General features: G+C 38.9%; 1 protein-coding gene and 1 long non-coding RNA gene across 2 annotated transcripts in view; one reads left to right on the forward strand and one right to left on the reverse strand.

The window, feature by feature from the left end:
- The window catches only part of LOC141415384 (uncharacterized), a 35730-nt gene extending 19263 nt beyond the window's left edge, over positions 1-16467 (forward strand). Inside the window, exons 2-3 of the long non-coding RNA XR_012440342.1 lie at positions 598-794; positions 16234-16467. This is a non-coding gene — a long non-coding RNA (uncharacterized lncRNA). The remainder of the gene's footprint in view (positions 1-597; positions 795-16233) is intronic.
- Positions 2647-19020, reverse strand: Dnajc25 (DnaJ heat shock protein family (Hsp40) member C25). Its single transcript, XM_020173822.2, has 4 exons — positions 18614-19020; positions 7833-7985; positions 5763-6233; positions 2647-3843 (listed from the first exon to the last, which is right to left on the reverse strand). The coding sequence occupies exons 1-4, from the start codon at positions 18923-18925 to the stop codon at positions 3721-3723; spliced, it is 1059 nt and encodes a 352-aa protein (XP_020029411.2). The 5' UTR covers positions 18926-19020; the 3' UTR covers positions 2647-3720.
- Between the last annotated feature and the right edge of the window lie 4747 nt (positions 19021-23767).

The following is a 23767-nucleotide window of genomic DNA, read 5'->3' on the forward strand; positions in this document are numbered from 1 at the left end:
GCTTGGTTTTGATAGGGTCTCATGCTTTTGCCTGAACCAGCCTTGGACAGTGACCCTCCTACTTCCACTTCTTGAGTAGCTGGGATTATAGACATGTACCACCACATCGTCCCAATTACTTTTAATGGCTATATAGTAATCCATTGTACAAATGGATAATTTATTTGCTTACTACCCTGTTCTTTAAGGCCATAATGACCACCATAAACAGCTTTGTGTGTATTTTTTTTTCTTTTGGTGGTACTGGGGTTTGAACTCAGGGCCTCATGCTCAAAGGCAAGTACTCTACCACTTGAGCCATGACCCCAATCCTTTTTACTTTACTTATTTTTCAGATAGGGTCTGTGGGCAAGCCTCCTACCTATGCTTCCCACTGTAGCTGGGATTAAAGGTACATGCCACAATGCCCACCTGCTGCCCCTGCCCACCTCAGTGTTCTGTTGTGAGTCCTGTAAGAGGAGTGGTCTGGCTTTGACAGAAACAGACCAGCAGTGACCCATGGACAAGCAGGCCAGGTGCTGGCTGTACTTGGGGAGGGACGGGCACCTGGGTGATGCACTTAGCTTCTCCAAAATGACTTCTCCTTCATGACTTTAGCATGATAGAACTTCAGAGTGGAGCGGAACTGTCAGAGATGAGAAAACTAACAACCACTATGGAAAGTGAAATCATGTGTTCACTATCACAGAAAGTGGGGACAAGAACCTTCATCTTGGCGTTCAAGAGAAGTCACCGTTCACCTGGAGGCCTACAGGCTTTCCAATTACCATGATTTCCAGAGCTCTGGGAAGGAGGTGAGACACAAGGACCTAAATTCAATAGTACTAAAAGTATTTAGTATTAATTCACTAAATCTATTTTTTCATGTAACATTTAGATAATCATATATACCAGTTAGTGTTTAAGATTCTACGCAGGGTATCAAATAGATGTGTTGTGAAGCTGCAACCTGTAGTTTGCATAACTTGGAGAACTCATAAAGAAGTAAGACCAACGAGGAAAGGGGGTGTAGTGCAATCTGCTGAGATTTGATATGAATATTTATGAGGATATTTGATATGAATATAATGCAAAGGGTAATTTTTGCAGACCATAATTACATGAAGTGATAGCAATGTACAGCTATGCAGAACCAATCCATGAATACCTACCAAAAAGAAAATGGCAATAGCCCTACAATGAGGCACAAGAAACATTTTCTAGTTCTCTATAACTATTAGAGTTTTGGGGTCTTTTACTCAGGATTCTTCTCCAGATGTTTCTAAGATGGAGGCTTGGGAGAGTTGCTGTTATTTTTGGTGGAGAATGGGCAGAGTATGGTGACAATAAAAATACCCAGAGTACTTGAAAGACACTTGTGGTGACAACAGCTCTTCTTTGTGCTGGGATTCTGAAGCCCAGAGTTAGTGTGCTGACAGAGGGAAAGAAGAATCAGTCCTTCTGTTAAGAAGAGTCCATTCATCTTGAGTCATGCAATGACTGCAGCTCCCAGAGACAATAAACATTACCAGGTGAGCAGCCTGTTGGGGACAAGTCTACAGACAAGACTTCTAGAAAGACAGGAAGAAACACAGTAACCTGGGATATAGACAAAAGGATATCCCAAAGATACACTGTCCTCACCAGTCAACATTTACAAATGAAAACACCTCCCATCCTCTACTTTCCTTGCTACTAAGTATAAGATACAGGCAATCAGAAATTTCCTTAGAGATTCTGAGAGGCAAGTACCTGTATTTCTTTTTGGTTCTCATGGCACACATTTATGTTCTTAGATGATAAATGGCAATGTATGTTAATGCTATAATAATGCATTCATTAAAGATAAAAGGACTGTTGACACTACAGACAACCACAGCACCTTCTTTTGTTATTGCTGTTTTTTGGTGTTACTGGGGTTCAAACTCAGGGCCTCGCTATTGCTAGGGAGGCCCTCTACCACTTGAGCCATTCCACTAACCCACCAAAGCACCTTTGAAAGGCATTTGTTTCTGGTTAAAGTTGAGCATTGGAGGTTGGCAACATAGCTACCTAAAATTTAGTCCTGTACCTTCTTCACAATCCTAAAAAAGAATGATGCATAATACATTTTCATCTAAAAGTTTAAAAAAACATAATTATATCATTTCAAAATTTTAGAAATGTAAAAACAGCCCTGTCATTAATAGGCTGGTCAAATTCTTTCCCTAGTTTATAACTGATGCAATAGAAGCTGTCAATCACATAGTAAATAAACTGGCCACAGTTTTTGGCTAAATTAGCAAACATGGAACTCTACATAAATCATGTATTTAGACTGAGATTGCATTTATGTGTTTATTTACTTATGGTCCCAGAGTATGAACTCAGGGCCTCCTGCTCTTACCACTTCAGTCATGCCCCAATCCCTTTTTGCTTTAGTTTGTTTCCGATAGGGTCTTGTGCTTTTTGCTTGGGGCCAATCTTAACTATGATTCTTCTACCTCCACCTCTCAAGTAGCTGGGACCACTGCTGTGTAGCCACCATGCCCAGCCAAGGGTTGAGCTTTTAAAAAAGACTATAGTTTGCTTTAGCTAGAAACAAAGCATGCATACCCGTCACAATTTTTTTTAATTATATAATACAAAACTAATATGTTAATCCTTAAAATGCCGTAACAACAAACATGACACATTGCAACCATTTTATTAATATGAAGCTGTGGGATAAATGTTTTAAAAGGAGTATTGATTCACTGCCATGAACGTGTATTGATACTCTGATGTGCTATCATGTTTGATTCAAGTTATGTGTCACTGGTTTTCACTTCCACAGCTATAAAAACATACATATTTCAGTGGCTGAGAGAACAGCACACAGCCATGTTTACCTTCTTTCTAGTTTAATGCATGTCAATACTCTCATGTACAATGGCTTCTTAACTACTTAGGGACTTCCTAATATATGAACAACTCTTCGGTATACTATTTTTGTCCTGCTATTTTTGTTTTAATTGAAGAGAGGACAAAAGAAAAGAAGAAAAGAAGAATCTTGTGGTATAAAGAAATTTTTACAAGTTCCCCTTCTGCAGAAATGTTTGAGAATACAGTTGTAGTCCTATAATAAGACTGTAATCAAGATTGTCCTATAAGGACGCAAGAGCAGACCCACTCTCCTGGAGAGTTTCTGATCTTATTAAGAGTATTATAATGATGGGGGTGAGACTTTCAGGAGATTCCAGCAGAAGACTCTCCTAGAGAGATTCTTTTGAACACATTTCAATCTTATAATGAAGATAGGACAGCTAAATAATTCTGAATGTGTCCAGAAAGACATAATGTAATTAACTACTATTATAATTTCCTTATGTTTTGTGAAAATATAGAAGTTGTGAAAGAAGAAAAATGGTAGTACCATGACAAATAAGGAAACACTCTTAAAGAATACTTAACACAAAAAATTTTAAATGGTGTCTAATAAATTTTCATGTCACATTTTTTTAACATATAAAATTTTTAAAGGGCAATAAATCCTCATGCCAAATCTTTTAACAAAATACACAAATAGATTATAAAAACTGAACAATCATAAATGTCTTATGTATAAAGTTTTAAGGGAAAGTTTAAATTTCTACATTATTCTGTTTAACCAAATACTTGAGGAATTTTACTGCTGAGGGGCTGTTGATAAATTTTTAAAATAATTCAGTTATGAAAATAATATCACGATTAAGGTTTGGCATAGTAGTATTTCATCAATCTTCAATCATCCACAAATGTCAACCGTCCAGGTCCTTCATTCTTCATCCACCTCCTGTACCTCTTCCATCTGGGGTCATTTGCCAGTTTTTTCTTTAATTCTTCCTCTTGTTCTTGTTTGTAAACCTACAGACATAAACAACACTGTATGACTGTACAATGTAAAGAGAAATATTTGCCATTAGCTTTATGGCAGTCTTGCATTTTTAAAATACAACTTTAGGTAAAAGTTTCCAATGAATACACTGATTTGTCTTCTGAAGACTACTCATTTAAAAATACTAAGCAAAATTAAACAATTCAACATTCAGTGTTAAATAAAGAAAGAACAACCTGTACAAGAATAGACTTTTTTTTTAGATAGGGTCTTACTAGTAGCCCAGGCTGGCCTTGAACTCCCAATCCACCTGCCTCAGTCACCCCTATATCCCATCTGAACTAGCCCCTTTTTTGGTCATCAATTTCTGTTTACTTAGGAATGCATTCTTTTCCTCAGTGAAATCATACATGAGCTGAATTTAAATGGTGTAATGTTTCCTCTTTATAATGAATGTCCAGTATTAAAGAATCAACACTTTTTTCTTCTTCTTACCATGGTACATTGGGTAACAGTGTAAATTTAACTGATGACTTTCAGATTTATTGATTTAACCTAGGAACAAACTGACTTTAAATATATATTTGCCTCCAGACTGAACTAGATCTATTTTTATCTTCAGAGATAATTATTTGTTTTTCTATTTTTATTTTTGTTTTCCTTTTTCTTTTTCTTCTTTCTTTTTGCAATACTGGGGATTGAACCTAGGGTCTCCAACATGCTAGGCAAGTGTTCTAACACTCAAGCCACATCCTAGCCCTTTTGTTTGCATCTTGTTTTTGAGACAGCGTCTTGCTAACTTTGCCCAGTCTGGTCTGGTCTTCCTTGCCTATACCTGAGTATATGGGATTACAAGTGTGTATCACCATGCTAGGCTCAAAATTTTTTTTATTAAAGTCTTCAAAGAAGGTTATTTCTATAAACCACACAGGTTAAGAACAAAGAACATCTGTATTTCTTTAACTTTTAATGTATGTCAACTGAAGCCAAATAGGCAAACTGTCATAGCCAGTTTCAGAGAAACATCAAATTTTATAAAGAAATATAACGTCCAAATAATATGAAGTGATGACTAAGATAACTTCATATAGTATCATGTGATAACTCAACCCCATACCGCAATCTATAAGACACAGTTTTAGAAAAGAAAACTTTTCAAATAGCTTAAGAGCTAAATAATATATCACCTTTCATATTTGTATTATTTATAAACAGGCTGAATATATTTACTTGCTTAAATATCTGGCAACTTGTAGTAAACTAATTCACTTAAATATAATTCAGACCAAAATTTCATTTTCAGTAAAATTGGAATATTACATGTTTAAAGGCATGACTGAAACTAAACAGAAAAAGCAAACAAAAAACCTAACATATCTCAATTTTCTTAAGGTTTCAGTATGCTCATTTTACATTTAATATATTAACCAATTAATGCACACAGATCCTAGAATGGTATCATTGTGAGACTGCAGGTCCCCTCAGCACTGTACAGCCTTAAAGTAATTTCTGCAGTCAGCAATTATAGAATAAAGCTTTTAATAAAATGCCCAAAGTTTAAAGGCATCACAGTAAATCAACTGAATTAAAAAGTAAAATGAAACTTTCCATACATACCATAGTTATTATGCAGAAGAGTCTGTGCTTAATTATTCTGAAAGTTATGTTAACAAAATTCCCATGTTTTAATCTCAGATTTCCTTCCTCACTCCCTCCCTGTTTGCTTTTTGAAAAAGTCTCCCTGTGATTAGGTTTACATCACTGGAAGAAGACTTGGGAAGGGCCAGATTTTATTTAAGTCATACTTTCCCTAAAAGTAAGATCTTTATTCATTATTTAACTCTTGGATTTCAGAAATTCAAGCACACTTGCACGATCCCGCATCATAGCTAGAATTGTGACTCGGTAAGGAAGATGACACTAAAGTCACAGCAAAGTCATTACTCACCTCATAATTTTCCTTTATCCACAGCTCCCGTTTAAGGAAAGTTTCTTTCTGATGATCTTCTAGGCTATCAAACTGAGACTGTGACATCTTCATAGATTTACGTATAATATATAGTCTCTCTTCCTCCCCATACTCTTTGCCTTTGATGTTAAAGTTATAGATCCACCGGCAATACCAGGCTATATACGAGCACAGATGAAAAGGAGCTAAGACAATTTGAAACAGGAGAAGATCACGTATCTGAGGTTTCTGGTAGCCTCCTTTTATATCTATTTTACTTTTGATAATGTTCTTGATGATGTTCTCCTCCTCATCACGCATTTCCTCTTTGGATTTTTTGTTTCTGCCTTTCTCTTTGGCTTTTTTGAGCAGTCCCTGCTCCTTGGCAATCTCTATTGCCTGGATACGGTACTTGGGCACTGTGGCTAGGTAGCTGATTGCTTTATTGTAGCTATTCCACCAGCTGAAATACTGGAATATTAAACAAAGAAAAATGGGTCACTTGTATTACCAAAACTCATTCTAAAGAAACAATAGAGCTCTCTGAATGTCAACACCCAAGAAACGCATGCTGATTAAAAATAGGAATCTCAACCAGGTATGGTGGTGCCTGCCTATGACACCAGCATTCGGGAGGCAAGAGGATGGCAAGTTTGAGGTTGGCCTGGCCTGTACAGCATGACACTGTCTCAAAAACTGTAACAAAAAGAAAATAATAATAACAGAGGTCTTAAAGATCGTATTTTATTAGTAAAAAAAATTTATCTCTGTCTCTTGAACTACAAAACTAGCTGGTGAGAAATTTGTTTTAAAAGTTCACTCTTCCAATTTTTCCTAACCAGCTACCTATACTACAATGATGCTTATCTTATTCTGAATTTTAAAATTCAAATATGTTTGAATTCTACTTATTGGGACAGGAAAACGTTAACTCACTTCATAATATTTAACTACGAAGGGTTTTTTATTATTATTATTTTTGGTCAGAAAAAGCCTTCTTCTCAAATACAGCCTCCATACATTTCAGCTCCTGTTTCACTGAGCGAGAACGGCAGTTACACTACTAATATACTGAAATATTACAGTAAAAATATATTACAGCTGGAAGGAAACGGAAGGGAGGAAAAGGAAGGGAATGAGGGATGAAGAGGTTACTAGGGTAGTACACTGTCTAAAACAAGAAAGTAAAATTATCCCTGCTCTCTCCTTTGAAAGGGCAATACTTCTACAAAAGCTCACACATTTAAAATGTATCACCTTAATCTTTTTTTAAAATTCATTTATTCACATGTGCATACACTGTTTGGGTCATTTCTCCCCACCTTAATCTTTAATAGGAATTGTTTTGCTATATAAATTGAATATCGTTTCTGCGAATTAACCTGGAGTAATTTCTCAAACTTGCAAATTGCTTCATTCTACTCACCTGACTTGCTCTTTTCGCTAAAGGAGCACAACAGTTGCAGGTAGTTTAAGCATAGTAACAGCAAAACTTATTACAGGCTGAAGTTAAATTTCTGTGATATTTTAAAACAACATAAAAAGTCACTGTACCTTTTCTGATCTATTTCAGTGGTTTTCTCCTGAGCGGTAGCACCTTTAAGGTACACACAGATTGCAGGTCATTTTGTTACACAGATGGCAAGTACTACTGGCATTAGTAGATGGAAGCCAGGACTTTAAGGCCATGTTACAGAGTTTTTACTTTTCCCAAGGTTATGGGAAATCACTGAAAAGTTCTACAAAAGTAAATGATATAATCTTCCTGTTATGTGAACAGATACTGTAGAAGAATCACAACAAAAGATACAGATTTGCAGTTTTTTTGGTTTTTGTTTTGTTTTTGTAGTTATCTAACGATATTCACCATCAGTTTCTTAGATTTCCCATGGACAAAGATTCCAATACTGTTAGTTGTTGGAGTAAATGAGAATTTTTTTAATGTAAAAATATTAACCTCTACTGGAAGTAAAATTTTACAAAAAGGTACTAGTGCAGTTTTAATGATTACCACTAAGCAACATGTGTGCATGTATATACATGGAAATACACATACCCATCAATACACACCTGAAACACTGAAATAGCACACACACTGACCAAAATCACTATCCTAACATCCACTTTGGGGGCTAGACGCCTGCTGTAGTAGTGGTAGTAATGGCTGTAGTACTCTTCTGGATGATCCAGCATGTAGTCATAATCTTTTCGTGTCTCTTCATCCTGTAAAATGAAAAGATAGCAATTTCACTTACGTTTCATTAAATAGCCTCACTTTAGAACCTATGAAGTCAAATCTAAAATTTTATAATTATGAAAGATAATTATAATTGCAAATTGCTTTATTCTACTCACTTGACCTGTGAGTCACTTTTATTCTAAATAAGAGTTGAAATTAACAAAACAAAAAATTCCGCAATACTCTTCTCCAACAGCATATGTAAATTTGGACTTTTAAAAGTATAATATTTCCCAAAATCTTCAGTATTACTAGCCTTCCTACAAAACACAAACACTTTAACAATCAGCCACTCCTTCTTAGCTAAAGCTGTGGTCTAGTATGAACGGCATCACAGTCCCATAACTTAAGAGCATGTTGACACCTTTGCAACAACTATTGACAGAAAAATATGTTTTCTTCTGGTATATTTTCACAGTCAGATTTCAGCCTTGTGTAGAAAGTTTGCTGTGGAAAACAATGGCTAAGACTGCAAAAAGTAAGCCAAGCCTGTAATCCTAGCTACTCATGAGGCAGAGATCAGGAGGATCACGGTTCAAAGCCAGCTAAGGCAAATAGTTCACTATACCCTACCTGGAAAAAACCCATCACAAAAAAGGGCTGGTGGAGTGGGCTTAAAGTGTAGGCCCTGAGTTCAAGCCCCAGAACTGCAAAAAGAAAGAAAGAAAGAAACACACACACACACACACACAGAAAAAAGTAGATGAAGTCAGTATGTGCCTACAATTACCTCAAAGAAACACTAAGAAGTCAGTGCAGTACAATGTCAAAGTCTAGCTTTGTGACCTTGAGCAAAATACTAAGCCTTTCTCAGCCTCATGTTTTTCATTTGGAAAAAACAGATACTATCTTACCTAATTTTTTTATACTTAATATCTAATGACATACATTTTACAAAAACATGTTACAAATATGTAGTTCTTTACTATTATAATACATTGTCACAACCCAGTTCATAAATAATGTAACATATCTTTGTTGCACTGGGGTTTGAACTCAGGGCCTCACGCTTGGTAGGCAGGCACTCTATCAATCACTTGAGCCACTCCATCGGCCCTTTCTTTCATTGGGTATTTTCAAAGTAGGATTTCTTGAACTATTTCTCTGAGGCTGGCTTCAAACCTCGAATATCCTGATCTCTGCCTCCCTCCCAAGTAGCTAGGATTACAGGCGTGGGCCACTGGCACCTGGTGGTAAAGTAACTTTCTTAGTCACAGAATTAAAGCATTCTGAACATTCTGAACGTTAAAGCTCAGAACGTTCACAAACATTTCTTGAAATCTTCTCTAATTCTAACCAACTTCTAACAGAGATAAATGTCAGTGTTTTATTGAGCTACCTAGGTTGAGGAGCTATTAAATTACATCATGATTGTTTTTTATCCACCAGGAAACCTATTTTTCAACTTGTCTAATTTCACAGAAATATTAACAACTAAGACCAAAATGAATTCTTTGCTTACTATATGTGAGTGCAACAGAAACTATAACAAAAACAAAAGTCTTATTTTAACTTCAAGGATTTCCTTCTAGGTTCAACTATTCAACATTCATGAAGTTGTACCCTCTGAGCTAAAGGCACTTCAAAATCTAACCAAGTGCAGACAGATGCTCTGAATCTGTTTAGGATCTCCTTCTGGGTCCTTCAACATGTAGTTTCTGAGATTCAAAATAAGAAATTTGCTAATGATAAAAATCTTCCCTGTGTTCATTAAAATCATCATTTTCTAGCAAGAATTTTGAACTTAAGTGAGACCATCCAGTAAACATCATCCTACATTCAAAATATTTTTAGTTTATGAGATGACATAGCTAGTATTTACATTAGCTACATATTTAAGGGTTTGCTCATGACACTATATGGAGGACCAACATGAGGACTGCCTGTTATAAAAAAGGAGGATGGTTCTCACGCCTGATTGTTTTCAAATCCACTTCTAGTTGTTCTCTTTTGTCAGAATTTTCTTGGACAATTGCCATCCATCTATCTCAATTACCAATTAATTATTCCTTTGTTAAGTCATCATCATATTCCACAGCTTCTAACCTAAATCTCTAAATCTCTCCAAATCTTTAGAGAGCTGTCACATAGACAGCCCTGAGGACTAAAGCCCACACCTCCTGAAGTGTCTCACTTTGAGTAATTCAAGGTATCCTTTCAGAATTTTTCTATTCTCCTGCCTTTTTTTTTTTTTTTTTGGTGGTACTGAGGTTTGAACTCAGGGCTTCATGCTTGCTAGGCAGGTATCCTGCCATTTTTTGCTTTTGAGGGGGTAATTTTATAGAAATGTCATATCTGGGTCTCTGAAGCCCTTGATTTTTAGTTCACCCTTCCAATCGTGGCAAATGTCTTTTGAAATGTATTTCTTCCAACATGATTCTTCTTGCTCCAACCAGATTACATGTAATTTTGAAACTAAATGCCACAGTGAAATCAGAGTCCTATCACCCTCCAGCATCAGTGTCTAGTCAGAGCCTGGTGTCCAGCTTGGTTGGCTATACTCCTGTCTGAAGCATACCACAAGATCTGCAAGTGCCATTGAAACCTAGTATGTGGAAGCCATGTGTCCCATGGCTATTCCTCTCTTCTTTGTTCTCTTCTTGTAGTGAGGGTGGCATTCCATAGCATGCAAATGTCATTGCTCTTTAAGCATTTCATCCAGATCTTCCCCCAGGGTTACCATCTTCTATTTTTACATTTGTGACTTCACCAAGCCCTGAATTCCTCTAACAGGGTGATCAACTAATGCTCCAGCACCAGCAACAACTAAATCTGTACCTTGTGTCTGGCTTCTACTCAAGGGTCCCTTAGTAAGTTCTCCAACTGCCTAACTCCTACAAAAGATCACAGGGTCAAGTCTGACTTCTGTTAGGATGGTTTCTTTTCCTGGGGGTAATTATAAATTTATGGCCCTATTTTGGTCATCATTAGAAACTAGAAAATTAGCTACCTCCTTGTTATATCACTTATTTATTGTATTTCATTTTTACTCTAGTTTATAGTTTTCTCTCAAGAGGGAAGAAAATAGTGTTTAAGTGGAAGCACACATACAATTTAGAAGATATTCAAAGTTGGCACAAAATGGTAAAAGGAGTTCTCAACAGCCCACAGTCAAAATCCTATTCTTTAGTAACTACAAGATTTAAACACAAGGATACCAGGAATAATGACCAAAACAAGACAGAATAAAAAGGACCACCTTTCTTTTTTGGGACCCAATTAGAGAGCTGAGGTACACTGTTATTGTAACATACATATATTTTTTTCTCCTACTCATCTTAGAACTAAGGTAACCCCATAATTTTTTGTTTTTATCTCCAAGGCTTCCCAGGGCAAAAGTTAAAATTTCCTTGGCATGCAATAAGGCTCCACAGCAGGCCCCAAATTACCTACCTAGCAGTAACTCTTATCATTTGTCTCTCTTTCAAACATAGCAGACGTTCAGATAGAAATTTCTGGCATTTGGTGTGTCCATCAGTACAACATGCTTTCTTATACCTAAGTCTTTGAACATATGATCCTCTGTCACTTGAAGCCCAACCTTAACTCCAACCTCACAAGCTCCTAAAGGACATGAACGTTATTGTCTCAAACAGTTATTCTGCAGTGCTAGCGATCGAACCCATGGCCTTGTACATGCTAGGTAAGCGGCTTTACCACTGAACTACATGCCCTGTCCTTGGAACACTCTTATTACACTTAATACCTATTTGTTATAGCACTTATCACATTGTAATCATCAGGATTTTTTGTTTTTCTTTTTCTTTTACTTGAATGAGTATTTCTAGAAGCAGGTAGGGTGACTCATTAACCTCTGTATATCCTGGGCCTAGCACAGTGCCTGGCATTCAGTAAATGTCATTTCAAAAATATGAAGATTTTCCCTCACTTATACACATCATTCCAGCCACACTGGTCTCCATCTCACCAGTAAGGCTGGGTGGGGTTGTGATTATGGCACAAAAACTTTAGCTTGACAGAAATGACTACTTGAATTCATAGCTTATGAAAATATGCTAATGTGACTAAAATACCTCAAACCTTAAAACAGTTTAATAGCTTACCTTTCAGTAAGGTAGTACTTTTTCTTTCAGCAATTTTGAGGATCTTAAGGTCCCAGGGTCAGGAGAGTCCAACTTCTTTTCAAAATCAAAACCTTTACACTTGTTTCTTCCTCCTCTCTGTCCTGAGCCTTGACAAGCATGGCAATAAACTCCTTGTTTCTAATCTCTACAGGAATAAATGCTGCTTCTGCTGGTGTCCATCCATCCCCAATCCTCTTGGGCATACGCAGGAGGACTGGAACATAACCACCAATATCTAGATCAAAAGTGAACAAGAGGAAACCCACAAACAAAGAAAGCACTGAATCCTTCCTTCTCTTATGAAAATGGCTGGCCCCCTCCCCAAGAGGCAAAAGCATTATATTCTTGCCCTTGAAGTTAATAATGCATTGTTTTGTCTTAATACACATAAACTGTAATAGTAGACAGTTTTGTATCAAAATTTTATATTACACAGAATGCAGAAACTGTTTTCAGATGGTAAAGGCCAGGAGTCAATAATATATGAAAATATAATCATATTTTGTTCTTAAAATATGTATATATATTAATCTTATTTTTAAAAGAAACACACATAAACACACACCCACACAAATGATGCTTCAAAAATATAACCACTGTTTCCTTAAATTTTTTTCCAGGACATTACATCCTACTAAAGAGGAAGAAAATTAACTGCTATCAGTTTTATTTCCTTTCTTGTTCCCTGCACACCAGTCAGTAGAGCAACTATCTTCTAATACTATATGTAGTCTCAACAACTTCCAAGATTTGGATTACTACCTATGTACTAGTGACACATCTATTTTCCTGCCTCCTCCTCCTTTCAACTATGTCTTCCCTACATATTCTCAGTTTGACTTCTATAGCTGCTTTCTAAAACAAACATAGGATTTTTTCATTTCTCCACTTTAAAACCTGTGGTAACTATTCCATTCCTGAGCAGAAATTTAATGTCATTCATCATTTAATCTGAAACTATGTTGCAATCTCCTTAATAGTCTTCCTGGCATGCATTCTACAGGCTTCCAACCTAGAAGTGTCAAATCTATGAAAAGAAGTCTATGAAAAATGCAAAAGATCTTTGGTGCTCTTGTTATATCTCAGAATGTTCCATTTACCCATGATAAATCTGCAAAAACTAAATATTAGCTGCTGGGGATGGGCTCAGTGGTAGAGCACTTGTCTATCATGGGTGAGGCCCTGGGTTCAATCCCCAGCACTAAGGTGGGGTGAGGGGGTCAGTTGCTCTGTTTCTAGCTAGAATTATATCAACTCAGTAGTTTTGGGGTTGGACAAACTGATTGGTTGCTGATAAATTTTATGTCAGGTAGTCATAACACCAGAATTAAACACATTTGGTACATAATCAACCTCGGCCATAGTAGTAGAGAATAACAACTGAAATTAAGGAATTGGTAAAAAAACTAAACAAGAAAAACATGATTTCACAACAGAAAGAGTTAAGTGTGGCACCTATGCTACCACAACTTCTGAACCCATGGGAAAAATCTGTATTAAACACGTTACTCCATACTAACGCCATGGTCAATTAGAGGAGGCATATGAAATGTAACCTATAAGTTTTTGATAAGTTTTTGATTGTTTCTCAACATAACTGTAATAGAAAGTTATATAATATTTTTATGAATACAGTTGTCTCTCAGTATTCACAGGGGATTGGTTTTAGCACCACTGTGGATACCAAAATCTTCCAATGCTCATGTCCATTATATGAAATGATGTAGTATTTATATATAATCCATGCCTGTCCTCCCTTACATATACTTTAAGTCACTGGTAGATTACATGATACAATTTAAATAGTTGATACATTGTATTGTTTACAGAATAAAGATAAGGAAAAAAAAAAAGGTCCATACATGTTCACTACAGACCCAATTTTTTTTTTTTTTCAGTTAGTTGAATCCCTGGATGCAGGACCTATGGACACAGGAGCAATTATTGGACTCAATTATTATGAATGACTGATTAAAATCTGGATAGTTGAAAAGAACAGGAATGCTAATAAATGCAGTATTTTTTTTTCTAAACCAAAGAGTCCCTGGGAGAAATATAAGTGATCTTTGGTGGAGAAAATACCTATCACCATGCTTCCCAAATTATATATCATCCTGAAACAAGCATTGAACGCTCATGTTTCTGTTGGTATCAAGTTTTCCTTCAATCAGAAATATCCCTTCACTAACAACAGGGACTTTTTTCCAGATTCAGCTCAAAAGGTATATTTTTCTCTAATCCCCCCAAGGAGAAATAATTGCTTCCTCTCCATCCTACAATATAATCTGCACATATTTTTATTGGATAAATAAGCAATAGCAAACAAAAAGTATCATTCACCATTGTTATATTAAAAGCTTAAAATTAGGAATGGTGCCTTTTCCACTGTTATGGTCTCCTTAGCACCTATGTCAGTGCTAGTTAGAGAAAGGACTAAGTAAAAAAACATACGAAGGACCCCGCCGAAATAGCTCACTTGGGAGAGCATTAGACTGAAGAACATACTAAGGAATTAACAGGAACAGTAGCACAGCAGGGCAGGGAGTTCAGAATGTCCTTTATGTCTAATTCTTCCTAAGTGCTGAAGCCAGCCATCTCCATCAGACTGATAAAAAAGAAACTGAAGTGCTGTTGTGATGCCCTGCGCCAAAGATGAGTCTGGAGTAGAGGGTTTTCTCTCACCACCCCTTCAACTTAGAACTTTCAGGCCAGCAATATGCCCAATACCTTTTTCTGTGCTCGTCTTGTGATCTTGAGAAATGCTGTCAAATTCTACTTTCCCATTTCTACCAATCATTGATTTTCTTTTGTGTTTGTTTGTTTTTCAAAGTACATCTTTTCTAACTGTCCCTGCATCTGCTTGTTTCTATTCCATTTCTCATACTTCATCCATGTCATCCAATTGTTATCTAAACTCAAAAACTGTTCTCATTTAACCCTCAGAACATTAGAAGTGCAATCTTTCTCTCATGCAAGAATTTTTCATTCATAACCATTCAATTTACGTATCTATACCACTCTTTAAAATAACAATTAATTTGAGTAAAATAGCAAAGTAGCTTGCACACAGCAATGTCAAAATGCCAGATACTCACTTTCAATTTCCATTCTATCTAAATCTGTCTCCAGATGTGAGTTTAATTAAATAATATTTGTTATTTGATGTGCCAGACACTGTGTTAGGTGCTATGGATATGCACCCAGAAAATAAGAAGCATGGTTTCCTGGTGCAGTGTGATAAGTGCTATAGCCACATAAGAACACATAGTGGGACTAGAGTGTTCCACCTCCCGAGATCCAATATTGACACAGTAAGAAAGAGTCCATTTACTTCCAAAGTCTAGGATTTCCCTCAGTCTTTAAGAGTCAAATAAGCTAAACACTATTGCATGGTATAACTTACACAACAGTGTGTCATAATGAGTTGAAGTCTTGCTGAGAGCTGGAATTGTAAATTACTTGGGAATATGAACTAGGCATGACTTGCAAAATTACCTGACTAGTGCCTTTCATGAGTACTCAATCTGCTTTCTTTTCCCTACTCTCTCCATGCACAGGCAGAATCTTTTGTTGCTAAAATAGCAATGACCAAGTGTCATCTTCTTGTCTTATCAGGTATACTTAAATCCTGTTAATGTACTTCTTTTTTTTTAACAACAAGCATCTAAAAAAAAATGTCTCTCTCAAAAGAGCACTTATTTAATCAAAATAACCTCAGAATCATAAACCTATTAATGTCTTTCCCACTGTGGTGGTGTACTTATTCTCAACATTCAGAGACATGCTTCTACAGGCCATTTTTATTCTGTAGCCACTGGAACGCAACTTCTCCCACTATTCTAACGGCCCAGCTCTCAGCAAAGTCCACCCTGGACCTCTTCTCCCTCATGAACCCTTTTTCCAGCCTGAGGATACCATAAAGCAAAAACAGTGCTTACATCTCCTTTGCCTCAATGGGATAATCTGGCAGACAGAAGACCTCCAAACTGGACAGCCCTAGGTCATTCAATCTCTGCATAACCCAGAAATTATATTCTCTGGCAACTTTCTCACTATTCTCTCTTATGACAAAAGTAAAACCTGGCCATCTGTTTGTTTTCAATGACTTCTTCACACACAGCAGTGAAAGTCCTTTTCTTTGTTCCAGGTGAGGGCAACTGCAACAAGGAAAACAGATCCTGGGAGTGCTCCATTTGAAACTGAATCTATGTTCATCTCTATAAATTCAAAAAGGAGTTTTCATAGCATTCGACTGAGTCTGATTTTCAAAGATCCAAACTATCTCCAGATGTCCAGTTTCTCTCACAGAATTTCCATCCTCTTGCAGTAATACAGTATGGAGGGGAACTGTAGAACACTTCCCTGGTTCCCCCTCCATTAGCAGGACTCCATTTCTAGTTCCCTGTTTGAAAAACATTTGTAGTACCACAAACATCCTGTCAGAATCAAGCCAAAGTGTGCTACGTTCTTTGGACGTATTAATTTTTAACTGCCTTAAAATTCCTTTTCTTGAGTGGAAAAAATATTTCATTTAGCTTTTTACTATCTGACATGTCAGCTCTAAACTTTTAGAGGTTGAAATCTTTAGAAGCAGCCACACAGATTCACCAGATCACTCCTCTGGAATTGTCTCTTCAAGAAAATAGCAAAAATATTTTGTGTCCTGGTGGCTCTCCCAGTGAGAATTTATCTGTCACTGTTCCTACGCTCTAAGCCTGGCACTTGTTTTCAAAGTTCTTACCAACACGCCCACCATTCTCTCTCTCTTTTTTTTTTTTTTTTTTTGTGGCACTGGGGTTTGAACTCAGGACCTCACACTTGCTAGGCAGGTGCTTTTTTACCACTCAAGCCACTCTGCCAGCAACGCCCACCATTCTCACGCCAAACCTGCTCCCTTCCAATCCCATCAAACCCAGCAGAAGGCACTTCTGCTGCTCTCTCTTCTGGAAGTTCTCCCTCTGGGCAGAACTAGCTCCCTTGTGCACCAACAGGACTGTGGTGCACCACCAGCACAAAAAAAAAACAAAACAAAAAACAAAACCCTGTTGGAGCTTCACATGCTGGGCTGCCCTGGATAAAGAAGTGCTCTCTCCCATTTTCCTGAACTCTGTTCTCAATCACTCTTTCCTTGCCCTAAATAACGGACACCTAAGACTTCTAGCTTCAGCACTTTCCCAACTCCCCACCCATGCCTCAGTTAATTGGCAATAAAAACTGCAATCTCACTAATGCTAGGAAGACAGAGTGAAAGTGGCATGCTTATTGCATGGCTCCAAATTACCCAAACTGCTCTGGAAAGCATGAAGGAAGAGTCAAACTCCTTGACTCTTGGCTCTGTAAACTAATCTGAATAAACAAGCCATGGTTAAATTGTAGTATATCCATGGTTAAGTATAGTACAGTGTATATATTATATCCACTCAAAGTAGTCATTAAAGCAGACTATATAGCAACATGGAAAACTCTGCCTCAAAAGAAAACATTTAAGAAAAGAAACACAACTACAGTTGCTGTTGCTTTAGCATGATGGGGACCCTTGAAGCAGTAATACCTCCATCACTCCATCAAGTATGACTTGTACTTGATGACAAGTACAAAAAAAGACAACAAAAACTAGGGTAGGGTTTTTGTGTGTCCCATCCCCATTCTCACAGGACTCAAGATCTTTGTCAATGACTAAGCACATATTCGGAAAATATTTCCTATTAGAAATTCTCAAGAATCTCCTACCCCAAGTTATGAAGCACCTGTGTATGGGTCCTGTATAAGGGGTTTCTCACACTTTTCATTTTTTATCTTTTTAAAATTAGTATATATCAATTATATAAAAGGTATACATCATGGTGTTTACACATGCATATATTGTACATTGATCAGATTAATCAGTTCCCTATATTGCTCTTTCTTTTCCCTCTCTCCCCTATTTCCTCACTCTTCTCATTAAACCCCCATAACAACCCTGTAAAGAGATATAATGGCCTTCTTTGTGCTTATGAAAAAACAGATATCCAAGGTCACTCCAGGATGTCAGAGCCAAGAGTCAAACATCCTGTCTTCTGGCAGGTTGTTCATTGCTCTACTTGGTGTTTTTCGAGTTCTTTTAAACCCAACCTAACTGTCATCATTAATACCATCCCCTGAAACTCCAGTTCTGTCGTATCAAATTGGCACGACCACTGTCACTCAATATTCGAGGCCTTTACTCTGCCCTATCCCAGATCCTAGCACTGACAATCACCCTGTTTTCCAAGCAAGAATAGTCTGTTATCAGAATGTTTTCACGAAATCCTAAAAACGCCCAACGCTTTGCATAACCACGTCTGTCCCCCCCTCACCCCGCCCAGGACCGACGGGATTCCCTTTTCCCATCCTGGTCAGTGGGCCGACGTGGCTCTGTCGTGGGGACACGTGAGCCTCGTAAAGGTCGAGGTGGAGGCTGCATTCGGCGCAGGGTTCACAGTGGACTTAGTGGCGCGGCCCAGGAACGAAGGCGCCAGGCAACCCCTGGCCTCCCCCGCGGGCCTCACCTTGAGAGTCTCGTAGGCGGTGGCCACCAGCAAGAACGCCTCCTCGGCGCTCTGGTCGCCGGGCTCGGGCCGGTAGCGGTCGGGGTGGTAGCGGCGGGCCAGCTGGCGGTAGGCTCTCGCGATCTCCGCCTTGCCGGCCGAGCGGCTCACGCCCAACACCTCATAGCAGTCCCGCGTGCCGCAGTACAGTCCTTCCACCAGGGCGCCGGCAGGACGGGCCAGCAGCGGCACCAGCAGCAGGGGCGGGAGCAGCACCAACCAGCGCCGACTCGCAGCCCCGGCGCCCCGGGGCCAACCGAGCGCCGGCGCCATCCCCGCCACGCTAGCGGTTCCGCCACCCCAGCGGCTACCGCACTCCTTCAGCGCGGCCGGCTCGGCCACTCCGGCGTCGCTCCACGTCAGCGGGCGGCGCTTCCGCACAGGCGCATAGGACGCAGTGGCGGCGACCACTTCCTTCACAACGCGTTGCTAGGAGAGAAGGACGCCGGGGCTACAGGGCGGCTTCCGGTTCCGTCACCAAAAGCCTTCCTAGTGTCAGCAGCGGGGGGAATCTGTTCTCGCAAGGACCTACCGGTCTCTGCTGGGAGCGCGCTCAGCTGTAGTGTGAGCGCTTTACCATCTGCGATGCGCGGCAAGCGCCACGCGTACCTTTTCCATTTGATGACGTCAACCGCTGCAGTAGGTAGTCTGGTTCCCTTGTGTCCCGTTAGCGTCAAGAACTTTACATTCTATTTATTTTTTTTAAATTTGGCTGTACTGGGATTTGAACTCAGCTTCTAGAGCTTGCTAGGCAAATACTGTGTGCCGTTTGAGCCATACTCCTGCCCATTCATGGGGTTTTTAAAGCCAGGTCTCCAGTCTTGGACACCCGACCTTCACAAACTCCTTTCCAAAACGTAAGATGACAGTTCTGTCGTAGCCTTCCAGTTCAGGGCTTCTCTGCTGTCGCACAATCAGCATTGTGGTTTTAAAAATTCCTCATCTCAGAGGAGCTGTCCTATTCATTCTAAGACTTTCAGCAGCATCCCTGGCCTCTGCACACTAGACAACAGTACCACCACCACCATCCTGAAAAATGTGGCTCCGGTTCTTGCCAAATGTCTCCTGGCAGGAGTGTTACCAATAATGATAATAATACAGGACGCTCCATTAAATTCGAATTTCAGATGAACAACAAATAATTGTTTTGCCTAAGTATATCCCAGAAATGCATGTGACTATATAGCAACAACACTTTGTGATTGGCAACTTGAGCACAACTGTATTTCGTAATCTAGGAATTGGTCTGTACAGCATTTTTAAGTTTTGATAAATATTGGAAACTCATCTGGAATACTGTTACATTTTCTAGTATCGGATGGACTTGAGACTTCCATACACTTAGCTTTAATTATTTCATTTGATGTTGATTTGAAATGGACCAAGCACAAAAACTCAGTCAGAAGTGGAACTCTATTCATACTCACATTTGTAGCTTGGCAACTGCATGCACAGTTAATTCACATACATTGCAGTAAACCTCCCTTCAAAATGGAGAAAGAAATGTTTTTATACATACAAAAAGACATAATATGTTTTTGGTGGGACTGGGGTTTAAACTCAGGACTTAGAGTTTGCAAAGCAGGCTCTTTACTGCTTGAGCCACCTTCCGTCCATTTTGCTCTGATTCTTTTGGAGACAGGTTTCAAAAACTATTTGCCCAGACTGGCCTTGAACCACTATTGTGACCACAAAATCTGCCTGGCTGTGAACACAGTATCCCACTGAAACAAAATGAAACCCAAAACTTGAGGAGATGTGAATCCTTAACAAAAATTTTAATACTGAGCCTCTTTAAGTTGAGAAGCAATAGAATTTTTTCAGAATTGATTACATGAAATATGTGTATTCAAATTCACACTACTAAAGGACAAAAGACAAATTTGAGGTAGGAACAGAATAAAATGACAAGGATTAGTATTTTAATGTAAAGAGTTATGTAGAGTATTTTAAAAGTGAAAAGATGCAATTTAAAATCATGCTCTCAATAGATAGCTTAGAAAAGGAAATCAAACCAGTTGACAAAAATGGAAAGAATTAATTTGGTGAGTAATCATAGGAATGGAAATATTAACTTCCAAGTATCATCTGACACAATTAGCCATACTGGGGATCATACATGGTAGGTTGGGGCTCTACCACTTGAGCCAGGCCCCCAGCCCACAAATAGAAGAGACTAATTAGTCTTCCTTAAAAGATGTGAAAAGAACCCAGGCTCCGCATCTCACATCTGTAATCCAAGCTACTCCAGAGCTGGAGATTGGAAGGATGGCAGTTCAAGGCAGCCTGTGCAAAAAGTTTCTCAATTCCCCATCTCAACCAATAAAAGCTGGGTATGGTGGCATGCACCTCTCATCCCGGCTATGTGGGTTATGGAAATAGGAGGATCGGGGTCCAGGCCAGTCTGGGCAGCAACATGCTAATGAGATAATTATAACTTGCATTTTGCAATTTTACCATTGTCTGAATATTCTGGGATCAATAATGCAGATGGAGACAGAATAGGTAGGGTTTTGTGGAATTAATTCATGAGTGGGTGGGAAGGGTGAGAAGTTTAACTTATGCTTCCACAATAGTTACTACCCTCCTGAAACCTTACTTGGAAGATGGCACATACAATTCAAGTACAAGTGCCAGAGCTCCTGGCTCCATTCCATATATCACCACCCCCAACCTCTACATAATTCGATTATTACTCTCCTTGGATTTCCACTCTAGAACAGTACTGGGCACAGCTATCCTGTTGTTCAGGCTTGTTCTTCCCTAGGATGCCTCTGCAACTACCTGGTTGTTGAAGAACAACTGCATTGTTTCATCCACCTTGTCCTATGTTTCCAGCTTTTTCTAGGAACAACTCTTTCTCTTAAAATTCTATGTTGGCAAATGCAGGAGTGTGAGCTATCTTCTATGTGCCCTTGCTCTAATATTTTCTGCAAACAATTTTTCCAGAAGAAGTGCCCATTCAAAGTGTTCCTGTTGTCTGCCTGAATCGCCAGCCTCAAACCTTCTGCTGGCCAACAGCTCCAGTTCCATGACCATATCTGTTTCTACCACATCCTTCTGGTTTGGCATGGAATTCCAAGCCCCTAGCCTCTTCCTGTTGAATTACTTGCACTTCGCAGTCCACGTTTGCTAGCAGTTTAGATGTCACAGTGGACATTCCTGGCTATGCTGTGCAACATGAATGTCCCACCCCCAGCTTGCACTTTAGTGTTTATCTGTGTACATCAAAGCTAGCCTGCATGAGCCCTAGCTATCATCTTGAGATGAGCAACCCATTAGGAAGAGTTAATCTTAGCTGTACTTGCAGGGACAGGTGGCAAAAGAACTAATTACCTACTCATTGTAGTTGGCTGCATTCTTTTTCCTTTGCCCTCACTTAAATATTTTTATTGAATGTAGAACAGTTAGAAGGCTGCCAAGCATTAAAACATTCAGTCCTAATTTCTGTATGTATATTGCAAAGAATTGGCATTCCACTGGGAAATTTCTACTGGGCAATTTCTGTTAAGGATTTCACTATTGCTAGGGTTTTACTGATAAACAGAAAAGAGCCAACATAGTGGACCTATAACTGCTGTCCTGAGACAGACTTCATTCCAGTGTTGGCCTAGTGTCGGTGAACTTGGATTTGGAGCATTTTCATCACTCTCAGTAGTAAGTGTGGCTCATTGTACCATGGTACGAATAATACACTTCACACTGAACACCTGCTTTCCTTCTGTGGTCTGGAATCTTGGTACATGCTAGGCAGAGGGTATTTATGTGAGCAGACCCAAGCAAAAACTTTGAGTGTGGGCTGCAGGGGACTAGCTCAATAGTGGAGCACATGCTTAGCTTGCACAACGCCCTGGTTCAATTCTCAGAACCAAAAATAAAACAAAAGAAGTGATTTTGTGTGCTGAGGCTCTAATAGGAATCCTTAGGCAGAAACATCAAATGCGCATTGATGAGGAACTACATCTTCATTGCCGAGGAAAGAATGCACTGTGTGATCCTTCATGGGAAAGAGTATAAGGCTTCTCTCTGTGGATGTCTCCAGACTCTGCCTGAGTCTTTCCCCCTTACTACATTGCTTTTACTAAGTCATTGTCATGATAGCTATGTACTAAGTACTGTACGTCCTTCTACTGGCTTTCCAGCATGGCAGTAATCTTGGACAACCAATTAAATTGATTCACCTCAATGTTTCCAATAAGGTCAAAGTCACTGGTGCCATTTCCCATCCAAGCTACTTAGTACCAAAGCTGCTCAGCATGTCACATAGAATTTAGTGACACCATATGGATAAGTTTTCACTTTTCTTTTGTTAGAATTTCCCTAGGCATGAGCCCAAGAGTCTGAGCTCAAGTGAAATGCAAGTGACCGACACTTGCTCTTTCCCTTTGGCCATGAATGACCCCAGTGCTTTGTAAGTCTTGACTTCCATACAATGCATTTTTTTCCTACAAAACTCTCTACTTATCCAACTCCTCCATTCCTCTAGCTACTTTTATTTCTGGAGCTCTGTTTCATCTGATGACAACTAGGATAGGATATTTAACCCCTTCATCAGTTCCCACAAACAATTAATGTCCAACATTTAGAAAATTTTAAAAATACTTTGCATATGATTAAGGAATCATGGAAGGGTTCTACTTTGTTACACAGTTATACTCCCCACTCTTCCCTTAGTTTTTCCTTCTAAAATGCAGAATTCTAAACTCTCTTCTCTTAGGCGGAGCCACTCCTCTCTTCTATGGCATTTAAGCATTTCCTAAAGGCGTTCAATTCTTTGACTTCCTAAGTAGTCCTTTCCAAGCTTTTCACTGGCAACTATTATTGTCCTTTTAGAAGAATGCTGATTCCAGTCTTTTAGAGGACAGGGTGGAATATTCCATTTCGCTGCACAAGAAGTGAGGATTCTACAAGCCCCTTGACTATATTCACAATCAAAACTAATTCTTCCTCAGTTCTTGTCAAGAAAAACTGTGAGGGGATTCCAAGATGGTGGCTAGAGGTAGGAAGCAGAAAGCGACCCTCCTATAGTGAAATCTTGGAGAGACGCTGGAGACACACTTTGCAGGCATAATCACTGAGAAAAGGCATAACTTTGACCCCTCCACATCTCCAGCC

The sequence above is a fragment of the Castor canadensis genome, chromosome 13, assembly GCF_047511655.1.
Source record: "Castor canadensis chromosome 13, mCasCan1.hap1v2, whole genome shotgun sequence".
Classification (NCBI taxonomy): domain Eukaryota; kingdom Metazoa; phylum Chordata; class Mammalia; order Rodentia; family Castoridae; genus Castor; species Castor canadensis.